The 18,395-nt window shown below is 31.9% G+C and overlaps 1 protein-coding gene across 2 annotated transcripts in view; it reads right to left on the bottom strand.

Moving 5' to 3' along the window:
• LOC148619271 (tuberin-like) overlaps positions 1-18,395 on the bottom strand; it is a 51,341-nt gene that overhangs the window by 22,275 nt on the left and 10,671 nt on the right. For both annotated transcript variants that reach the window (XM_088578978.1, XM_088578977.1), the window contains exons 7-20: positions 17,940-17,988; positions 15,860-15,985; positions 15,428-15,501; positions 14,961-15,081; positions 14,414-14,557; positions 6,640-6,795; positions 5,950-6,053; positions 4,266-4,347; positions 3,166-3,459; positions 1,829-1,957; positions 1,518-1,633; positions 1,140-1,266; positions 453-578; positions 65-208 (exon numbers count right to left, since the gene is read on the bottom strand). In XM_088578978.1, coding sequence (XP_088435104.1) covers positions 65-208; positions 453-578; positions 1,140-1,266; positions 1,518-1,633; positions 1,829-1,957; positions 3,166-3,459; positions 4,266-4,347; positions 5,950-6,053; positions 6,640-6,795; positions 14,414-14,557; positions 14,961-15,081; positions 15,428-15,501; positions 15,860-15,985; positions 17,940-17,988 — 1,792 coding nt within the window. The remainder of the gene's footprint in view (positions 1-64; positions 209-452; positions 579-1,139; positions 1,267-1,517; positions 1,634-1,828; positions 1,958-3,165; positions 3,460-4,265; positions 4,348-5,949; positions 6,054-6,639; positions 6,796-14,413; positions 14,558-14,960; positions 15,082-15,427; positions 15,502-15,859; positions 15,986-17,939; positions 17,989-18,395) is intronic.

Raw genomic sequence — 18,395 nt, forward strand, 5'->3', positions numbered from 1 at the left:
TAACAGTAAAATAAGTTTCCCATTACATGGATATTTGTTCAGAAATTTATTGTTAGAGAATTACCTGCTGGTTTTTATCCAGATATTTATGGTAAGATACCAGTGATGCTAGGACAGGGAATATGAAGGTATGGAAATCTGAGCGTGTAAATTTCCCTGGGGGAACACTCTGCAGCTTCTCTGGGAATCCCAACTGTCTGTCATTTACCTGTGATCGGAAAAGGTTTTATAAAAAAATACTTAATTTTTGGAAAACGCAAGCACTTAAATTTTAAAAAAAAATTAATATTATTCAGTTTTAAGTCCCCGTTTTAATTCTGAAAAAAAAAAAACAACATAAAATGTATTGATTGGTAACATCACATAAACAGGTTAATATTTTGACGACTTAGATTTCAACACACAGTTATTTGTTGGACTAAACACCATCATTATATGTAGAAACAGTTTACCATTGAGCATAGTTTTTGGCACAGATCATCAACCATATAACGTTTAGTTGACAATACCAGGGACTTGTTCTGTAAAAGGAGAGGTAGGTTAACTAGCACACACTCCATCACCTGCCAATCTTTATCCTGTTGAGAAAATTTAAAAAATTGGACGTTAAATTAAACTCTGCCAACACTTTTTGGGGGTTAAAAACAGATTGAAATAGCCATTACTTTTGTGTAAATAATCCAGCAAAGTGAAATTTGAACTTGATCTGTATTTTATGTTACTCAATAACTGAACAAAGGTTGAATCAGATCCTTTTACAGTTAATGTCTGGAAACTGTAGGGGACAGACATACAGACATGCAATTTTTCGGAGGGAATCAAATAATATCTCACCACCTTTAACAGATATTAAACTGATTAATGAAATTTTTGTAGTAAGCAGGCATTTTATTATAATGTGTTTTATTTTAATTCCACATATACATGTTTTACAAGCAGCATTCTAGAATTCTTATATTCCATAAAGTTGTAATTAATGGTAACCTCTAGCCAAATACACCTTCAGTTTTTATGTTAGTTTTCAATGTAACTTTTTATTGTTTTAATTCTGAAATATATCCACTTAAAATAAAATGTGTGATACAATTAAATACTACTTAAATCACCAATCTTCACATTAGAAAAATAAAAAAACTTACGTGTTCCAAACAATCTATGAACATTTTAAATATATCATCATAACTGAGCAATGCAGCTTGGGACCATAAGAATGCAGCACTACTGGTTTGGTCTGGACTGGAAGGTATTGGATTAGACTGGTCCTCACTGAAATAATAACTTACATGGATGAATAAATTGTAGAAAATTCATCTTTTCATCCATTACTAATCATTTATTGGGTGATTTTTAATTACATTTAACACACTCAGTCGAAAAAAAAAGAAACAAAGTGATTCATTAGATACAATAAACATTTCAACAAAAAAATGTCATGTAATTTCATTGTAAATTCACATTTATATTGTCATACTTCAACGTAATATAATCTGTGTGAAAAAAGACTTATTAAGACACACCTTGTCTGACAAACAACATAGGGACTAAATGTAAACTGATTTTCATCTATGTTCTTGGCAATAAATCCTAATCTATGTAAACTGTCACATCTCAAGTGAAGAAAAGCTTCTAAAATCTGCAAAGTAAACAAGAACAATTTTCATCTTGTGCAAATATTTCCAAATTGTACTGGCAATGTCAAAATATAAACGCCTTTGGAAACCGTGAAACATTTCAATCAAAACATTTGGTCAAACTTGTTACCATGTCAACAACTTTTTGGAAAAAAAACCAACATGCACCACACAGATTTCATATTGTTTAAACTTACATATTTTCTAACATTAGCAGCAGCAATACTTTGGTAATCTTTAGGAGAAGAATATTGTTGTTTCATGTGACCTTTAAGAAGGTCATACAGCTTCAAACATTGGTTTGATGGTCTAGTATATAACTTGGACTAAAAAAAAAACCAAAATATCATAAGTCAATACAATTAGGAAGTGATGTAATGAAAATTTTTATTAAAGTAAAGACTGTTTTCTTCTTTCTGTTTACATGTATGGAAAATAACTTCACAATAAAATACTGTAAACATAGTGATTTTCGAGGTTGCTAATTTTTGCGGATTCTTTCAAGTGAACATACTTGAGGGTAGTAATTTTCACATTAAAAAAAAATGTTTAGTTTTATATAGTGTAAAAATCAATTTTGTGGGTTTTATTTTTGCAGTTTTCTGTCCATCACGAAAATAGCGAAAAATTAGAACACAGCAAAAATTAGTATGTTTACAAGAGTGCATCCTGGGCATTGAAATTAATCAATATGGCAGAAACAAATATTACAGTCATTCCTTATACTTAATTTAAATATAAAAATATTAACAAGATAATCAAAAATGTTAAATGTCACCACAGTCACACAGCGAAATTTTGTCCCTGAGTTGATTAACAAAATCATTAAAGTATTGCTTCTGATATCAATCACTATAACAAAGATAGGTAAGAAGTCCTCAAAATAAACAACTATAAAATACACAGTGAAACTGGTCTAAATCATACTGAAAACCTGTCTAAACCAGTCAGCTTCTACAGTTTCTTTATATCAGTTCTAATACATTTTGAAACTATGAATTTAAAACACTTCCCTAAAACAAACAAATCTTTCAGTCAAAAGAGGTTCAGTTTGGACAGATTTCTCTGCACTAATGAATAATAAAAAAAAGGTCATGTACCTAGGGGTTCAAATTTGCTTTTAAGGATTGAAGGTCTAGGACCTTTGAAGGTTTCAAATCATAGATCCACCTGATGTTAACCACAGGTCTTTATTAGAAATTCAATGTAATGTATTGAAGGTCTAGGATCTATGTCCTGGCATCGATTTCACAAAAAGTTGTAAGTGTGAAAATAATCGTAAATTATGATGTCACAATGCTATTTTTGGTTGTGACATCATTACTTACGATCAACTTTACACTTTTAACTTTTTGTGAAATCGATGCCTGGAGATCAGACCTGCATTAATTTGAACCCTTGCAGTGCCTTATCTGTAAGACAAGTAAACTATACTCTTAACCATGTCTCAGTCCCTAGAATGACATTTATGAACTGAAAAACTCCAACAACAAAGTGAATTTTGATATGTAGACAATATATTTAACAGTAATACCTTGAACAGGTCGACAAGTCCAATGAGTGATGTTTTAATGTCCACCAGATGTCCTTCGTCTAATTTCTGTAACATATCACTACCTTCCATACCAGGATGTGGTGAGGTTAAGTGAGCTATCATTGGTCGAGTGATTAGTTTGTCCAGAAGGCCAATGATCTCTGTGAAGCTAGCAGGACTACAGCTCTGAGCCAGATTGATCAGAATATCAGCTGCTACTTTCCTTACAGTAGGATCTTTGTCATTTTCTATATGGCACAATATTGGCAAGACAACAGTGTTTATCAAGTCATCCTGAAAAAAAACCCATAGTACTATGGGGTTAATACGACATGAAACCAACACCATACATTACACAAAACAAATTTCAATTGACCATGTGACTCTTGTTCAAGTGACCTCATACTATACACAATAGACCTTTAACAATTCATATCTACCATCTAAAAGAGTATAGGAGTCAGATTATTATCAGATAATCTTTCAATGTTAACACAAGTATAATCTATATCTACACAAAATAGAACATTCTGGCTACCATGTAGGCTTTGGTCCATATCTCTTTTAAAAGTTCCATAAAATATGATATTATATGCACTGAGCTGCCATATTTATGTACCATCATTTGCTTTGACCTTAATCTTGTGATCTATCATTTGTTTTAAATGAATTATTTACAGGTAGTGGAAATAACAATATAAACATTAAACAGAACAATTTACAGGTCTCAAACAGCAAGATATGTTATCAATGACCAAAAAGAAAGGTTACATCATTCCATACAAGGTATGATTCTCTCTTTAGGCCTGTAGCCAAAATTTTGTTAGGGGCTTCAAAAAAAGGTTACTTACGAATATTTTGCAAATGTTAACACTGCTAAACTTGTTTTAACAGTTTGAATGCCTTATTTGCCTCCGAGGAGTATTTTTTATTATGTCCCTGGCAAACTGTCTGCTCTTGCTTATGAAAAGTAAATGTTTCTTTTTTCAGTAATGTCAATGAATAGATTAATTAATCAGATGATAGCATTGAAATTACATGATTATGCATATGATTATCATTTAAAATATGAACTTTGATCCATACACCTAATTACTAACCTCATGCATATATTTATTCACACTAAGTGTGAAAGCCAAAACATTCAATGCCTTGACTCTAATGGCAGTTCTATGTTCACATCTAAAAATATAACATTAAATTGTTAAATATGTACCATATTTTCTGGACTATAAGTCTATGTGGAATATAAGTCAAATTGCCTAACTTTGAACAAAATTGACGAAAAAAAACATAGATAAGTCGAATTAGTCAGATAAGTCGAGGGTCAGACATGTGCATTTATATCGTACGTATCAGTGAAGATCAGAGTTGAGCGGTTTGTTTTCAACAGCAAATTATTCCAGCAATATTACTATGTATAAGATTTCTGAATTAAATAAATATCTGTGTTTTTTGTTAAAATGTACTTTGTCCGGGAGTTCAATTATTTTTATTGAATGGCGTGTTAATGGCTCTGAAGCCATATATCATCATAAGTATGAAATCGTAAACATGTCAAACGTGGGTAGCCATGTGTGAAATAAGCGGGAAATTTGTTTGATGAATTGGTCATAATTACGAGCTGTAATTAGTAAACAATATTACCTGGTATTACATAATACAATAAAAAATAATTGTTACCTGCAAATTTGGTTGCAATAAGCCATTTAGATAACACCTTTATTGAATTATAATTTGAGCCACGTGCAAATGTGTTACAACATACCACAAATGGGTATAAATTTGCATATTAAAGGGCCAGTAACTCCAAAACACTCGGTAATGTTTTTCAAATTAAAAAAGGGTTTTGTATATCTTCTAGAGTTTATTTATATATTTTAGCGGTTTTAAAGTTTCTGAGTTTTTATTAACATCATCGTAATCATTCACAAAGGATAGCGGCAATGATCAATAATATTTGAATTCAATCGCTGGTTTGACTGTTTGAGTGACGACTTTCGTTAATTGCAGTTTACCAAAAATTTTGAATTAAAGCAATCAAAAGTGAACTAAACAAATCTAATGAAATGCATTGTTGATGAACATTTTTTTCTTGAAAAATCCTTAGATAAGTCGAAGTGGACGATAAGTCGAGGCTGACACTTTGCTGAAATAAAATATGGACTCATAGTTTGGAAAATATGGTACCTTCCTTGTCACATTTGCGTCCATCTATGCAAGTTTCATTCAAATCCATACAAACAAAACTGAAGTGCCATATATAGACAGAAGAACAAGGCCAAGTTTTACATGTATGCAAGGTAAAAAAAAAACCACTTAATGTTTATATAAGAATATCATATATCTATCAAGTATGATCCATGTAAGAAAGATAATAGAATTCTCTTACATTACTAGCACATTAATTTTTTTTCATCAAATTTCTCCATAATAAGAAGTGTACATCTACAATATGTACATTTATATAAACCATGTGCTAAATTTGGAAAAATATTGGTTCAATACTTTTTGAGTATTACGTAGGTACCCCCTACAGCATGTCAGATGCATAGACTAAAACAGTTGCTAGAGCTGACTATACCAACTGACTTGACTTAGTCCTCTTCGTCCTTACGAAACATAGGGCTGAAACAGTTGTTCGCCATTTAACTCATTCACTGGGTCTTGCTTTGTTCAAATATAGAGGTTCTTGTTACTTATGGTTTGAGGACACCAATTGTAACATAGGTAATTATACAAAATTTCATACGACAACTGTTTTGTAAGCCTAACTAAGTTCACCTGAAGTATTTATCTAATAGTTGGAAGAGATTATTTAGCCAGTTCTCTTTGCCTGGATTGATCTGCTGGGCATGATAGTCAATCAACATGGAAACCGAACTCTCCTACAAAAGATCACCACACTAAATACTATAGGGCTTCACAGTCTGAGAAGGGAACAGTTTAATACAAGTGGGTAATACTGCATCCTATCAGTAATTAATAGATGCTAGAAAATGATAGATTTAGACAGCAGATTTCAGACAATTCATCTTAGGACTATGCACAACTAATTAGCAGATTTTGTAAACTGTAGGAAGATTGTTGAGTATAACGATCCATTGGTGCATCATGATCTTTCCAGTTACGTTCTGGAAATCAATACTGGGGCTGTTTTTACTATTCTGATCTAACTGGAAGTAAACGAAATAATGACCCCTAAAAATTTTGTTTCTCAATCACAAACTGATTTACCTTCTGTTTTGAACAATTTAGACTTGCTTTAAGTGTGGCTATGTCATTTTTTTGGTAATTAGTTGAAATTTTAATAAAAGAGCTCTATGTATAATATACATAATATATACCGGTATACTAGTATTGAACAGAATTTAAATGTATTTGAGAAAAGAATAAATTACTTTTTTAAAATGATTCTTAGTAAGGTTTTCTCTTATTAAAACAGTTCAGAACTATAGATTAAGATATACTGACTGATCTCTTGGTAGCACACAGTTCTATTAACTTGAAAAACCTGGAGACACAACCACTGTAATGTCCACGAGCATACAATTCCTCTACCACTGTGAGAATGTCATGTAGATCAGCTATCATCTGGGGGAATCCTTGTTGCTGTGTCTGTACTGGAGTCTATAATAATAATATTACACTTACTGTTAACTTGGAAATTAAAGCCTCAATGTAAAATTGTTGTTATCAAACTAATTAAATAGAACATGATGAAAAGAAATTAACCAAAGCATGATTTTTCTCCTAATTTGTGAAAAATGAAAACTGCAGTATTATACTGGTTTTCAATGCCTCTTGGGTTTAACTGGAAAAATTTTGTGCTTTACATTGTTCAATTAAATCTGCTGTTAAATAAAGTCATATAACATCATTTAACACAACTCAGCATGTTAATGAAGATCCTTTGAAGTTTAACGATCATATCAAATAATGTATTGGTTTTGTGTCATTAACCCCATTTCTTACAGTGTTATTAACACAGCCTCGGCCAAAAGATGCAAAAACATAGCCTCAGTCAAAAGATGAGCACTTAACTTGCATGTTTATAAAACTATTATCAACCTAAAAATAGAAAAAAAGTTTTTCCAAACGTAAGGAAATTACTCTAGTTCAAGCTACAAATGCTTGCTCATGCTTTAACCAAATCACATTCATTCTTTGTTTCTATAACCAAAGTAAAAATAGTCTAGTTGAAGTTTCATGCTCAGTAATTCGTAACCCTAAGGTTACCGTCACAGATTTTGACCTGAATGGAATCTCATGAAGAGACTCTACAATACAAGACAGAACCTCAGACGACAACAGTATCATCATTGCATGATTCTCAACATACATGAAATAAGTCAAAGTTTCACACTCAATACAACTTTTATAGAAAGTAGTTGTCTAAATACCTTGACCATGTACAACTTCTTGATTATTTGAAATATTTCAGAAGTAAAGTGTGTAATACCAGGGTTAAATTAATAGAAGCTATGTCTGACACTTCGGGAGTGGTGGGGTGGGAAGTCCAGATGAACAAACAACCTAATCATTTTCAAAGTAAGAACATTTCTTTTAACCTGTGAAAAATGGGGGAAAAATCTAGTTCAAGCATCATGCTCAAAAATGAGTAACTCTAAAGTTACACGTCACAGATTTTGACCTGTATGGAATCTCATCAAGAGACTCAACAGTACAAGACAGAACCTCAGAACGACAACTGTATCATCATTGCATGATGGAATCTTATTACTCTTTAAATGGCATTCATATTTATCACATAGTAATTTTCACTATGGAATAGATTGGTTCAGTCCTTGTGCTAAGCGGGTCCTCTGTGTACCACTCAATCATAAACTTCTTTATGATTTTCAGGTATAGCCAAGGACCAAATGTGTTTCCCCAAAATGGCTGACAGAAAATTGTCAATACACGGTGGTGCAGTGTTGACAGTAAGACAAATTTTGTTGACAATGTAATTTTTAAGATTAATAAATGTCACCATCTCTGTTAACAGTTAAAAGTCAATATTTATGTCACAGGAAATGCTTTTGTTAACAATTGTATTTGCTAAAATGGCAGGGGAAAATGTAAAAAAAAAAAACTGACCCTTGACCTTACAAAACATCATCTTGGCTCAGTAAAGATGGAAAGAGTGGTCATAAAACACATTTACCAGACATTATAGGAATTAACCAATCAACAATCAAAACATTTTTGCAACAGTTCCACAAAAGAAGAACAGCAGAAAACAAACTAGCAATAGGAGGCCAAAAATCACAAGTACCCATGACAAACATAAGCTGGTCTACAAAGTAAAACATAAGGATCATTTCAGTAAATGAAAGTCTAAATCTATCATAGTTTTCAAGACATTGGCTGAAAACTGTAATAAAAAATCCTGTCATTTTCCCCTGTCAAGGGCAATAACTCTTATAAGAAGGCGTCTGACAAATTTTATGCCTGAAGACTTCTTTAGTCCCAAAAATAAGGATCATTTCAGCTATTGCCATCAGCAAGAATTTGGCTAAACCTAATGGTTTTGGAGACATATGCGAAAAACTACTGTCTGAACCCTATGTTATATTTTTAGTAACAGTGGCCATGTTTTTTAACGGATCGAAAAACCCCACTTCAATTCTATGCAGGATACCCCAAGTAACACTTATACCGAGTTTTGTTTCAATTGGTAAAATAGTGTCAGGAGAAGATTTTTGAAAGAAATAACATTAAAAATAGCAAAAAACGTTGAAAAAGGGCAATAACTCCAACATAGCTAAATAGATTAAAATGAAAATTTGACTGCATATTGATCTCATCATGATAAACACTTTTACCCCTTTCAGAATGGGCAAGACCTAACCATTTTGGAGATATATGCGAAAAACTATTGTCTGACCCCTACGTTTTATTTTTAGTAACGGTGGCCATACTTTTCAACGGATCAAAAATCCCCACATCAGTTCTATGCATGATACCCCAAGGAATATTCATACCAAGTTTGGCTCCAATTGGTCGCATAGTGTCAGAGGAGAAGATATTTGAAAGAAATAACATTAAAAACAGCAAAAAATCGCCAAAAAAGGGCAGTAACGCCAATGTGGCTAAACAGATTAAAATGAAATTTGACTGCAGATAGATCTCATCATGCTGAACACTTTTACCCAGTCAGAACTGGGCTTAACCCAACCGCTTAAATATGTGAATAACTACTGTCTGAACCATGTTCTATTTTTAGTAACGGTGGCCATGTTTTTCGACGGATCAAAAATCCCCAGGATACCCCAAGGAATATTCGTACCAAGTTTGGTTCCAATTGGTCAAGTAGTTTCAGAGGAGAAGAGTTTTGAAAAATTGTTAATGACGATGACGACGATGACAACGACGGACACCAAGTGATGGAAATAGCTCACTTGGCCTTCGGCCAGGTGAGCTAAAAAAAGAAAAGGGCTATTTTCCACACCATCTGTATGAAACATAAGTGTAGGTGCCTTACAAGGCTCATATAGACAATTTTTACCTTTTTTTTTAATTAAATTTGCTGTTAAATAAAAAATACTGAATCATTAAAAACACATCTAAGTAACTGCTTGTTGATGTTACCCATTTCCAGTAATAACAATCAAGTCAAAACAACTCAGTGATTTGGTGTCCTTTTCCCCCATTTAATCTTGTGTAATAAACATAGCCTCAACCGACAGATGCAAAAAAAAAAAAAAAAATTAAGCCAAAAGATGGCTATTATCAACCCTAATAATAAAAATAAATAACTTTTTCCCCAAGAAACAGGAAAATTACTCCAGTCAAGCTACAAGTGCTTGCTGCTTCTTCAATAAAATCACATTCATTCTTTGTTTCCCTTAAGCAAAGTGAAGAAGACAAAAAATCTTGTTAAAGTTTCATGCTCAAATATTCAGTAACCCTAAGGTTACACGTCACAGATTTTGACCTGTATGGAATCGCACAAAGAGACTCTACAATACAAGACAGAACCTCAGACGACAACAATATCATCATTGCATGATTCTCAGTATACATGAAATTAGTCGAAGTTTCGCACAGAATACAACTATTATAGAAAGTACCTGTACTTGTCAAAATACCTTGATGAAGAAGAACTCCTTGCTTATTTTAAATATAAATTGTACCAGCAAGGGAAGTCTGAAATACTACTTTTAAGCTAATGAAAATTATGCCTGATACTTGAGGTCAAATTTCAAGATAAAAGTATTTCTTTTACTGTTAAAAAAAGGTGAAAAAAATCTAGTTCAAACATCATGCTCAAAAATGAGAAGCTTAAGAAATACATGTCATAGATTTTGACCTGTATGGAATCTCAAGATGAGACTCTACATTACAAGAGAGAATCTCAGAACGACCGCTTTATCATCATTGCATGATAGAATCTAACTAATCAAAATAAATGATATTTATATTTATGACATTATAACTTTTCAATGTTATTTTGTTCCATGGAATTTAATTGGTTCAGTTCTATGGCTAGGTCAGGTTGGCCCTTTATGCACCACCTAATCATCAGCTTCAATATGATTTTCAGCTACCTTTATTCCTTTCATTTACCAATCAATTGGCTGGCAAAATAGAATATTCTCAGATTATACTGGAAGCCTATACTTGTACCTCATTAGATGAAAAAAATCCTAGAATGTCGTACCTCAACTGTTTCTGAAGTTCTAAGTAAATTAAGTGTATAACAAATGAAGAAATTTAACATACAAAGGGATTTCCATGTTGTCTAATGTTTTAGCTGCTATCTAATAATATCAAAAAAGTTGTCATCAATTTTTTGGGATTGGACTTAAATGTTAACTTAGAATCTTTACCTCAACAAAAAACACTTACATAAACATACATGTATTATTAATATTAATCATACAATAGAATTATTAATGTTATTCATATAATGGAGTTAAGTCCTTTAAGTAGGTGTTAAATATTTTTTTCAACAATTAAAGAAAGTTAGTGAGCATGCGAACAATAAACAGACAAACATTTGCATTCTTTGGAAAAACTTCATTCCCTACACCCAAATAAAAAGTGGTCCCCCTTAACTGATTTCTGTGAAATTAATCACATCCAAGATGTTATTGCTACTAAGTCATTCATCAAAGTTTGAATGAAATCCAACTAAAAAATAGAGGTACTATCAAGTGACAAGCATAAATAACAGGCAACAAGAAGTTGTGATTTACAAACACAAATGTAGGTCCTTTAACATTATACCCTCACAACCTTATTTCCTAGGGTACAATAAATTTTCACAGCAATAATTAGCATAAAATGCTTTCTGCTAAGCACATTTTATTATCCTGGCCCCATTTTCTGGACAAGTAACACAGATATCTAATCAGTCGTTGAAGATATTCCATATTTTCATAACAACATAAACTAGCTTGGAATAAGATCTAATCATTACTAATCAATTGTTGATTTCACAAAAAATATTAAAAGTGTAAAATCAGTCATTGATTTAAATATAAAAAAGCATCCTGACGTCATTATCCCTTTCCAGTTATGAAAATCATGTCCAAAAAAACTCACTGGTTTTGTATCTGCAAATATCATAAGTTCCCCATTACTGCTGTTTTATAAATATATTTTCAACCAGAAGATGGGCTCCTAACTTGCTTACTAGTAGGTTTAATTATCAACATTAGCATAAAAAGAAAATAATTATTTTTCAAAACGTAAGAAAATCATTCAGTCAAGCTACAAGACCACATTCATTCTTTGTTTCTGTAACTAAAGTAAACAAGACCAAAAACCTATTTTAAGTTTCATGCTCAAAGAATCAGTAACCCTAAGGTTACATGTCACAGATTTTGACTTGTATGGAATCTCATGAAGAGACTCTACAATACAAGACAGAACCTCAGATGACAACAGTATCATCATTGCATGTTTCTCAGTATACATGAAATAAGTCAGTTTCACACACAAAATTATTTTAATAGAAGGTAGTTGTCTATACCATGACAAAGTAGAACTTGTAGTAGTATTTGATATATATTAGAAGGGAAGTGTGCAATAGTAGGTTTAAGCTAATGAGAGCTTTGTCGGACACTTGGGGAATGGTAGGGGAGGGAGGCCAGATAAACAATCAACCTAATTATTTATGAAGTAAGAACACTTCTTTGAACCTTTAAAATGAGGAAAAAAATCTACTTTAAGCAACATGCTCAAAAATGAGTAACTCTAAAGTTACACCTCACAGATTTTGACCTGTATGGAATCTCATCAAGAGACTCTACATTACAAGACAGAACCTGAGAACGACAACTGTATCATCACTGCATGATGGAATCTTATTACTCTATAAATGGCATTCATATTTATCACATTGACACTTTTCAATGTTATTTTGTACAATGGAATTTAGTTAACAGGGGCGGATTGAAGTGGGGGCGTGGCGGGTGTGCGCCCCCTAAAATTTGCAAAGCATGGGTTATCAGAGGTAGATTTAGGCGGTTTATGGTTGAAACTTTAATTCATCACTAATTTTACCACAAAAGATATCTACAATGAACCCACTCTAGAAGAATATTTCAAAAATTAAACCTTAAAAAATTTTAACCGCGACTTCCCTAATCTAAAATCCTGGATCTACTCCTGGTTATTTCAGTCAGTGTGCAAGGCGAGTCCTCTGTGCATCACTTAATCATCAACTTAATTATGTTTTTGAGGTACAGCAAAGGACCAAACATGTTCCCCCAAAATGGCTGACAAAGTATTTCAATATATGGTAGTGCAAAGTGTAAACATAAGAACAAATTTTGTTGACAACCTAATTTTTTAAAATTTATAAATGTCATCATCTATGTTAAAAATAAAAGCCAGTTTTTATATCACAGGAAGTGTTTTTGTTTACAATTTCATCCCCTAAAATGGCTGGAAAAACATAAAGAACTGACCCTTGACCTCAAAAAACATCATCTTGGCTCAGTAAAGATAGAAAGAGTGGACACAAAATATCAAACATGACAGGAATTAACCTGATGTCATTACTTACGATAAATTCCACATAAGATTTTTTGTGAAAACCACTAAAGCTTGGCAATTTTAAACTGATTACCTAAATAACATATAAAAAAATCCTCAGCATTCAATGTGCTTTTTGACTACATGTTATAAATGATACAATCATGCTCAGAAAATGAGTAACCAAAGGTAAGTAATCACTGACAGATATCTGAATGGAATCTCAGAGAGAGACTCTACAATACCAGATATCTACTCAGAACGACAGATCCTATCATCATTGCATGACATGTGAAATAAAGCATCCTATGGGTTAGTTTGATCAAACAAAGTTTCTTATCCTGGCACTCTACAATAGGGTATATTGGCTTATAGCAGTTTACATCTTTATCATTTATGGAATATTTTAGTTTACCAAATAAAAAGAATTTTGGGAATATTTAGATGTTAAAATGATGACTAAATATAATGCTTCACAGAATGCAGCTAGATAAGCCTGCAGATGTTGAACCCAGAACAGATGGAACAAATATGGACACACAATTCAAGCCTGAAACAGCTCTGAATTTTTATCATCATTAAATATTTGACTCAAAATATATAATAATCAAAAAGGAGTTTACATTAATAAAAGAAAAAAAATCAACAAAATTTCATGAAAGTGCAATGATGGGAAATCTCCCATTTTAATTGTGTCCAAAAACTTAAACAGGAATTTAAGACAATTGAAAAGGGAGCTTACACCAATTGATATATACTATTTTCCATTTTTAATAAACATAGTCCAATAACACTTAATCAGAAATTTATTAAAAAAATAAAAGAGAGCTTACATCAATACAAATAAACAATTTACCAATGTTTCATATACATTACTGCTAGGGCTTTTTGAGTGACAGTCCTAAAACTGATAATCACCCTATTTTTGAATAAATAAAATCCCATAATTTTTTTTAAAAACAAAAGATCAGAAATTTATTAAATACTGAAAGGGAGCTCACATCAATAGAGAGAAACAATTCATCACAGTTTCACAAAACAATGATGCAGCATTTTTGAGTTATTGTGCAAAGAGTGAATGACTGACTGAAGGATGGAAACAGTCCTGGGTAGATAGAAAGGTGCATAAAAGTTGAAAGATTATGGGAACAAATGGTTGTGTGCAATACAGATATTCCAACTCATTCTGAGTATCTTCAATTTAAACTGGAGAGTGGGATGTAATATATCCAACTTTTACGTGACAATTTGTGTTTACCTCAAACAACTTAAGTAAACTTTCCAGAATATCCAGTATACAGTTCCATGTGACATACTGTAACTCTTTACCATACTTCTTCAGTAATCTCTGTACACTTAATATCACCTCATGTCCTACTATGTAACTGTTAGTTGAGAGCACCTAAAATTAGGTCATTCATAATCAATTGCTAGATTTTCATCTCCCAGCTGACATAAAAATAATTATCAATTTTTAAATTTTAATATATACAAAAAAATAATTCAACTGATATATAAAGTTGATAACACCTAGATCAAGAAAATTATCTAAAGCAAACAAATATACATGAGCATCATACATGTATATTGTTAAATCATAATTTCTACAACGTTTTTGAAGTTCAGTTTGAAATATAAGTTAAAACAAGTAACAATTTTTTGACAAATTTTCAATATGTTCAGTAAAACTCCCAAGTCCCACTTAATTGTTTGGTAAAATGCTTTACAGTATTTTATTAACTGTTTAATCATTAGAGCAGTCCATAATATATTGTATTACAACATTCAAACTATATTAATTGTACCTGTAGAAATGAGGGAAGAACTGATGAAGGTGTTTGTTTCAATGACGTAACTTTCTTATGGCCCCACAATGCCATTCCAATATAAAATACAGCACCACGTAAAAGTTCAACTTTCTGTTTCCTGTAATTTAGAAAGTAATAGAGCTTATTATGATAGAACTGAGCTTATTTTTACATAAGTATGTCTAACTGATATATATATACATGTATATATATACATCAATTTTTTCACTTCTTGTCACTTGGTGTAAAATACCACCAAAAATAAAATCTACCACATAAAGCCAGGAATCAATGAATTATTTCTAATTTAAAGCTAACTATGATTAAATTCCTTTTGATAACCTTTCCAAGAAGCTGATCTATATCGATTAATTCTCTTCTAATAAATCATTGTTCAAAATGTGTAGCCTACAAAAACATTTTATAAGTTACAGCCCTGAAATTATTTTAGTGCTAATACCTACTTATTTTGTAACATGCAGCACATGGTATAAATACTGCTGTGACCCAAATGTGTTCCCAGTAACTTTCTCATCAGCTGTTAAAATAAAAATCACACAGATACTCAGGCTTATTCTAAAATCTCTGTACATGGAATCAGAAGGCATCTGTCATTTTCAAAATTTCTAAAATAATCTGTCAAATTTTATATATTTATAGGCTATCAAAGGCAAGAAAATTGAATACTGCAACCAAAATTTGGCTCAGTTAAACACACTGAATGCAATATAGCCCTCTATTACAAGTTCAGGTTAAAGTAAGTCAATAAGAACACCATTTAAGCTTTATCCCTAATTCTAGAATGTGCAAACTAATGGCAAAGACAATGGTAAAGACAACTGGCACATTCATAGTTAAAGTATTTGTATGATTCCTTAATACATGTATGTACATACATCCCAGCTTGGATTACAGAAATGTGCAGAGTTGACCATTCTACACAAAGCAGCAATGAAGTAGTCTAGACATTCTGTTGGCAAGAAACTGTAGCATAGAACAGCATTCAGCACATCCAAACAACCCTGAAAATAAAAGAAAGTTTACATGTATACTTCACCTATTCTAAGCTGGTGATTAACTTTATGCAAAAGTTTTTCTGCCATTTTACATTTTTCAAGGTTTCTATAGATTTTAAGGGAGAAACTGATTCTCCTTAAGCCTATTTGTGACATAAATTATTTTTCCACTCTCAGATTTTACCATGTCGAATTTTATCATCTAAAATAAAGAAATAATTTAAACCGTCCATTATTGTATACGGAGCTCATACATTATGCAAAAACTATGCAGACTTTTTGTACCCTGCTAGACTTCTTACAATTAGGCTTCTAGAACAGTTATGTTGCAACAGAAGAAAGAAGAAAGATGAGGAAGAGAAGGAATAAACATCACTACAAAAATTTTATGGTCGTCATCATGAATTTGTGGATCGTTACAATGAATCCATCAGCACCATAAGAACTATTTGTTCAACACGTCATAATTTTCCTTGCCTATTTCGTCTACCCCGTACTTGACTTTTAATGAGCTGCTTGGCGGGTGTTTCTAGAAAAGCAGAGGATGCTTACCCTATCGGTGCACCTGGTCCATGCTCCCAATTTCTGGTGGAGTCAAAGTTGCTCATTTACTTTTGTTGCTTTGTACATATTATTTTGGTTATTTTATGTTCTTTGTTATATGTGTCTGTTTTCCATGTCTGCTATTTTCCCTGAATTACATTCTTTTGATTTCCACTAGAATCTTGGTTCCCCTGATGACTCTTATTGAAGGACAATCTATATGTATATGTAATGTACAACTATGTAAACTTTTATGACAAAGTTTCTGAATTACATGTAGTAGCAGTAAGTCATTTTCTACTTCATAATCAAACAATAATTAGTAAACAGATTAAGTATACTTGGGGGTGTTTGAATTTCTAAACATGGCAAAGGAACATTACCAATCTTCAGTTTTGTGAAGGTCTTAATTAGGTACAACAGCATTGCTGTATTCAAATTTTTTCAGTTAGTTGTGGTTGGAAAATGACAAGTTGAATGTAGTAAAAAACTTAGTTTTGGCAAAAATAGCTAACTTATTGTAAGTAACTGATTATTTTGTCAAATTTGATACCTGCACCAATGTAGACTATCAAATCTTCAGGAATTCGATGAAATAAGACAAAAATGCTTCAGAATATTGTGATATAACATAAGTCTACATTAGTCAAGACATTTGTATGGAATTAATAATTTACACTCGTTTTGTGAAATTTAAGAAATCTAGTTACTTTGACTAATGATTATTACCAAAATGTACAGTACAGATAAGTTATAAATATAGGCAATTAAACTTTAGGTTATTATTTTAGTTCAACAAGTAAAAGTTTGCTGTGACTCAAACATCAATTTTAACAAAAATAAAGGAGCAAATTTCACCTGTAAATGTACCTTCATTTTTATATATCAACTTTTTGAAAAAGTAGTAATTTGGTGATACAAGTATTTACCATTACAGATTATAACTTTCAATACTCCTAAATTTCTTTCCTGATCTTGTTTTTAAAAGCTGACACAGTAACACAGTACCATGAGAGAAGATAACCAGTTACCAATTGATGATTGCTATTTTTTTCTTAATATGTAATTGGCATTTGTGTCAACCATCCACTACATGTTTCCCTCTTGGTAATGCTAATTTGTGACTACCGGTAGAAATAATCACTCATTGAGGTTAAATGACAAATTAAAAAAATCATTGCACAGGAAATTTATCACTACATTTTTGTTTATCAATTTAGTGTTTGGCTACTTGTTTAAGAAATTTTGGCTGTTAACATTATAATCTGCAATGTAATATTCTTTTTATTTGTAAATCTACTCCATCCTTCCCACTCACAGATGTAAAGGATGTGGTATGTGGTTGATGTCTACTGTAGCTATGATTTTGCCCTTCCTGAGAATTCAGTGTACAATATATAACACAATAAACAAATACCTTACAGATTTCATCTGATCTTGTCTTGTCAGGAATGAGGCATGTCTGTCTGTAAAACAATTATCACAGTTATTTTTTAAGATGACTAATAGGTAGTGTTCCTCATAGACTGTTTCAGAAAGGTGCAGGCGCCCTACCCTTTTTGATGGCTTACCTATCAATTTTCCTTTAACATAGGTTAATGCTAGCATGGTGTGCCTTTAAATTTGCCTCTAATGTGCTGGAGTGGCCTTTTTTACCTGAATTACCCTTTCAGTCTGTCAAGCACTTTTGGGTCCAAAAAGAAATTAGGAAATCAGGAAATAATTTTCCAAAAAATCAAGAGGAAATCTGGAATTTTTTAATATAAAAAGTAATGTAATAATACAAAATTCCATAAATTGGCCACCTTCCACCACTTTAAGTAATAGCTTTCTAGAAATGTTGCAATTTGAAAAGCAACACTTTGAAAGAAGT

This window comes from Perna viridis, chromosome 4 (assembly GCF_037379345.1).
Source record: "Perna viridis isolate PV_CMFRI_1.1 ecotype Kerala chromosome 4, ASM3737934v1, whole genome shotgun sequence".
Taxonomy (NCBI): Eukaryota; Metazoa; Mollusca; class Bivalvia; order Mytilida; family Mytilidae; genus Perna; species Perna viridis.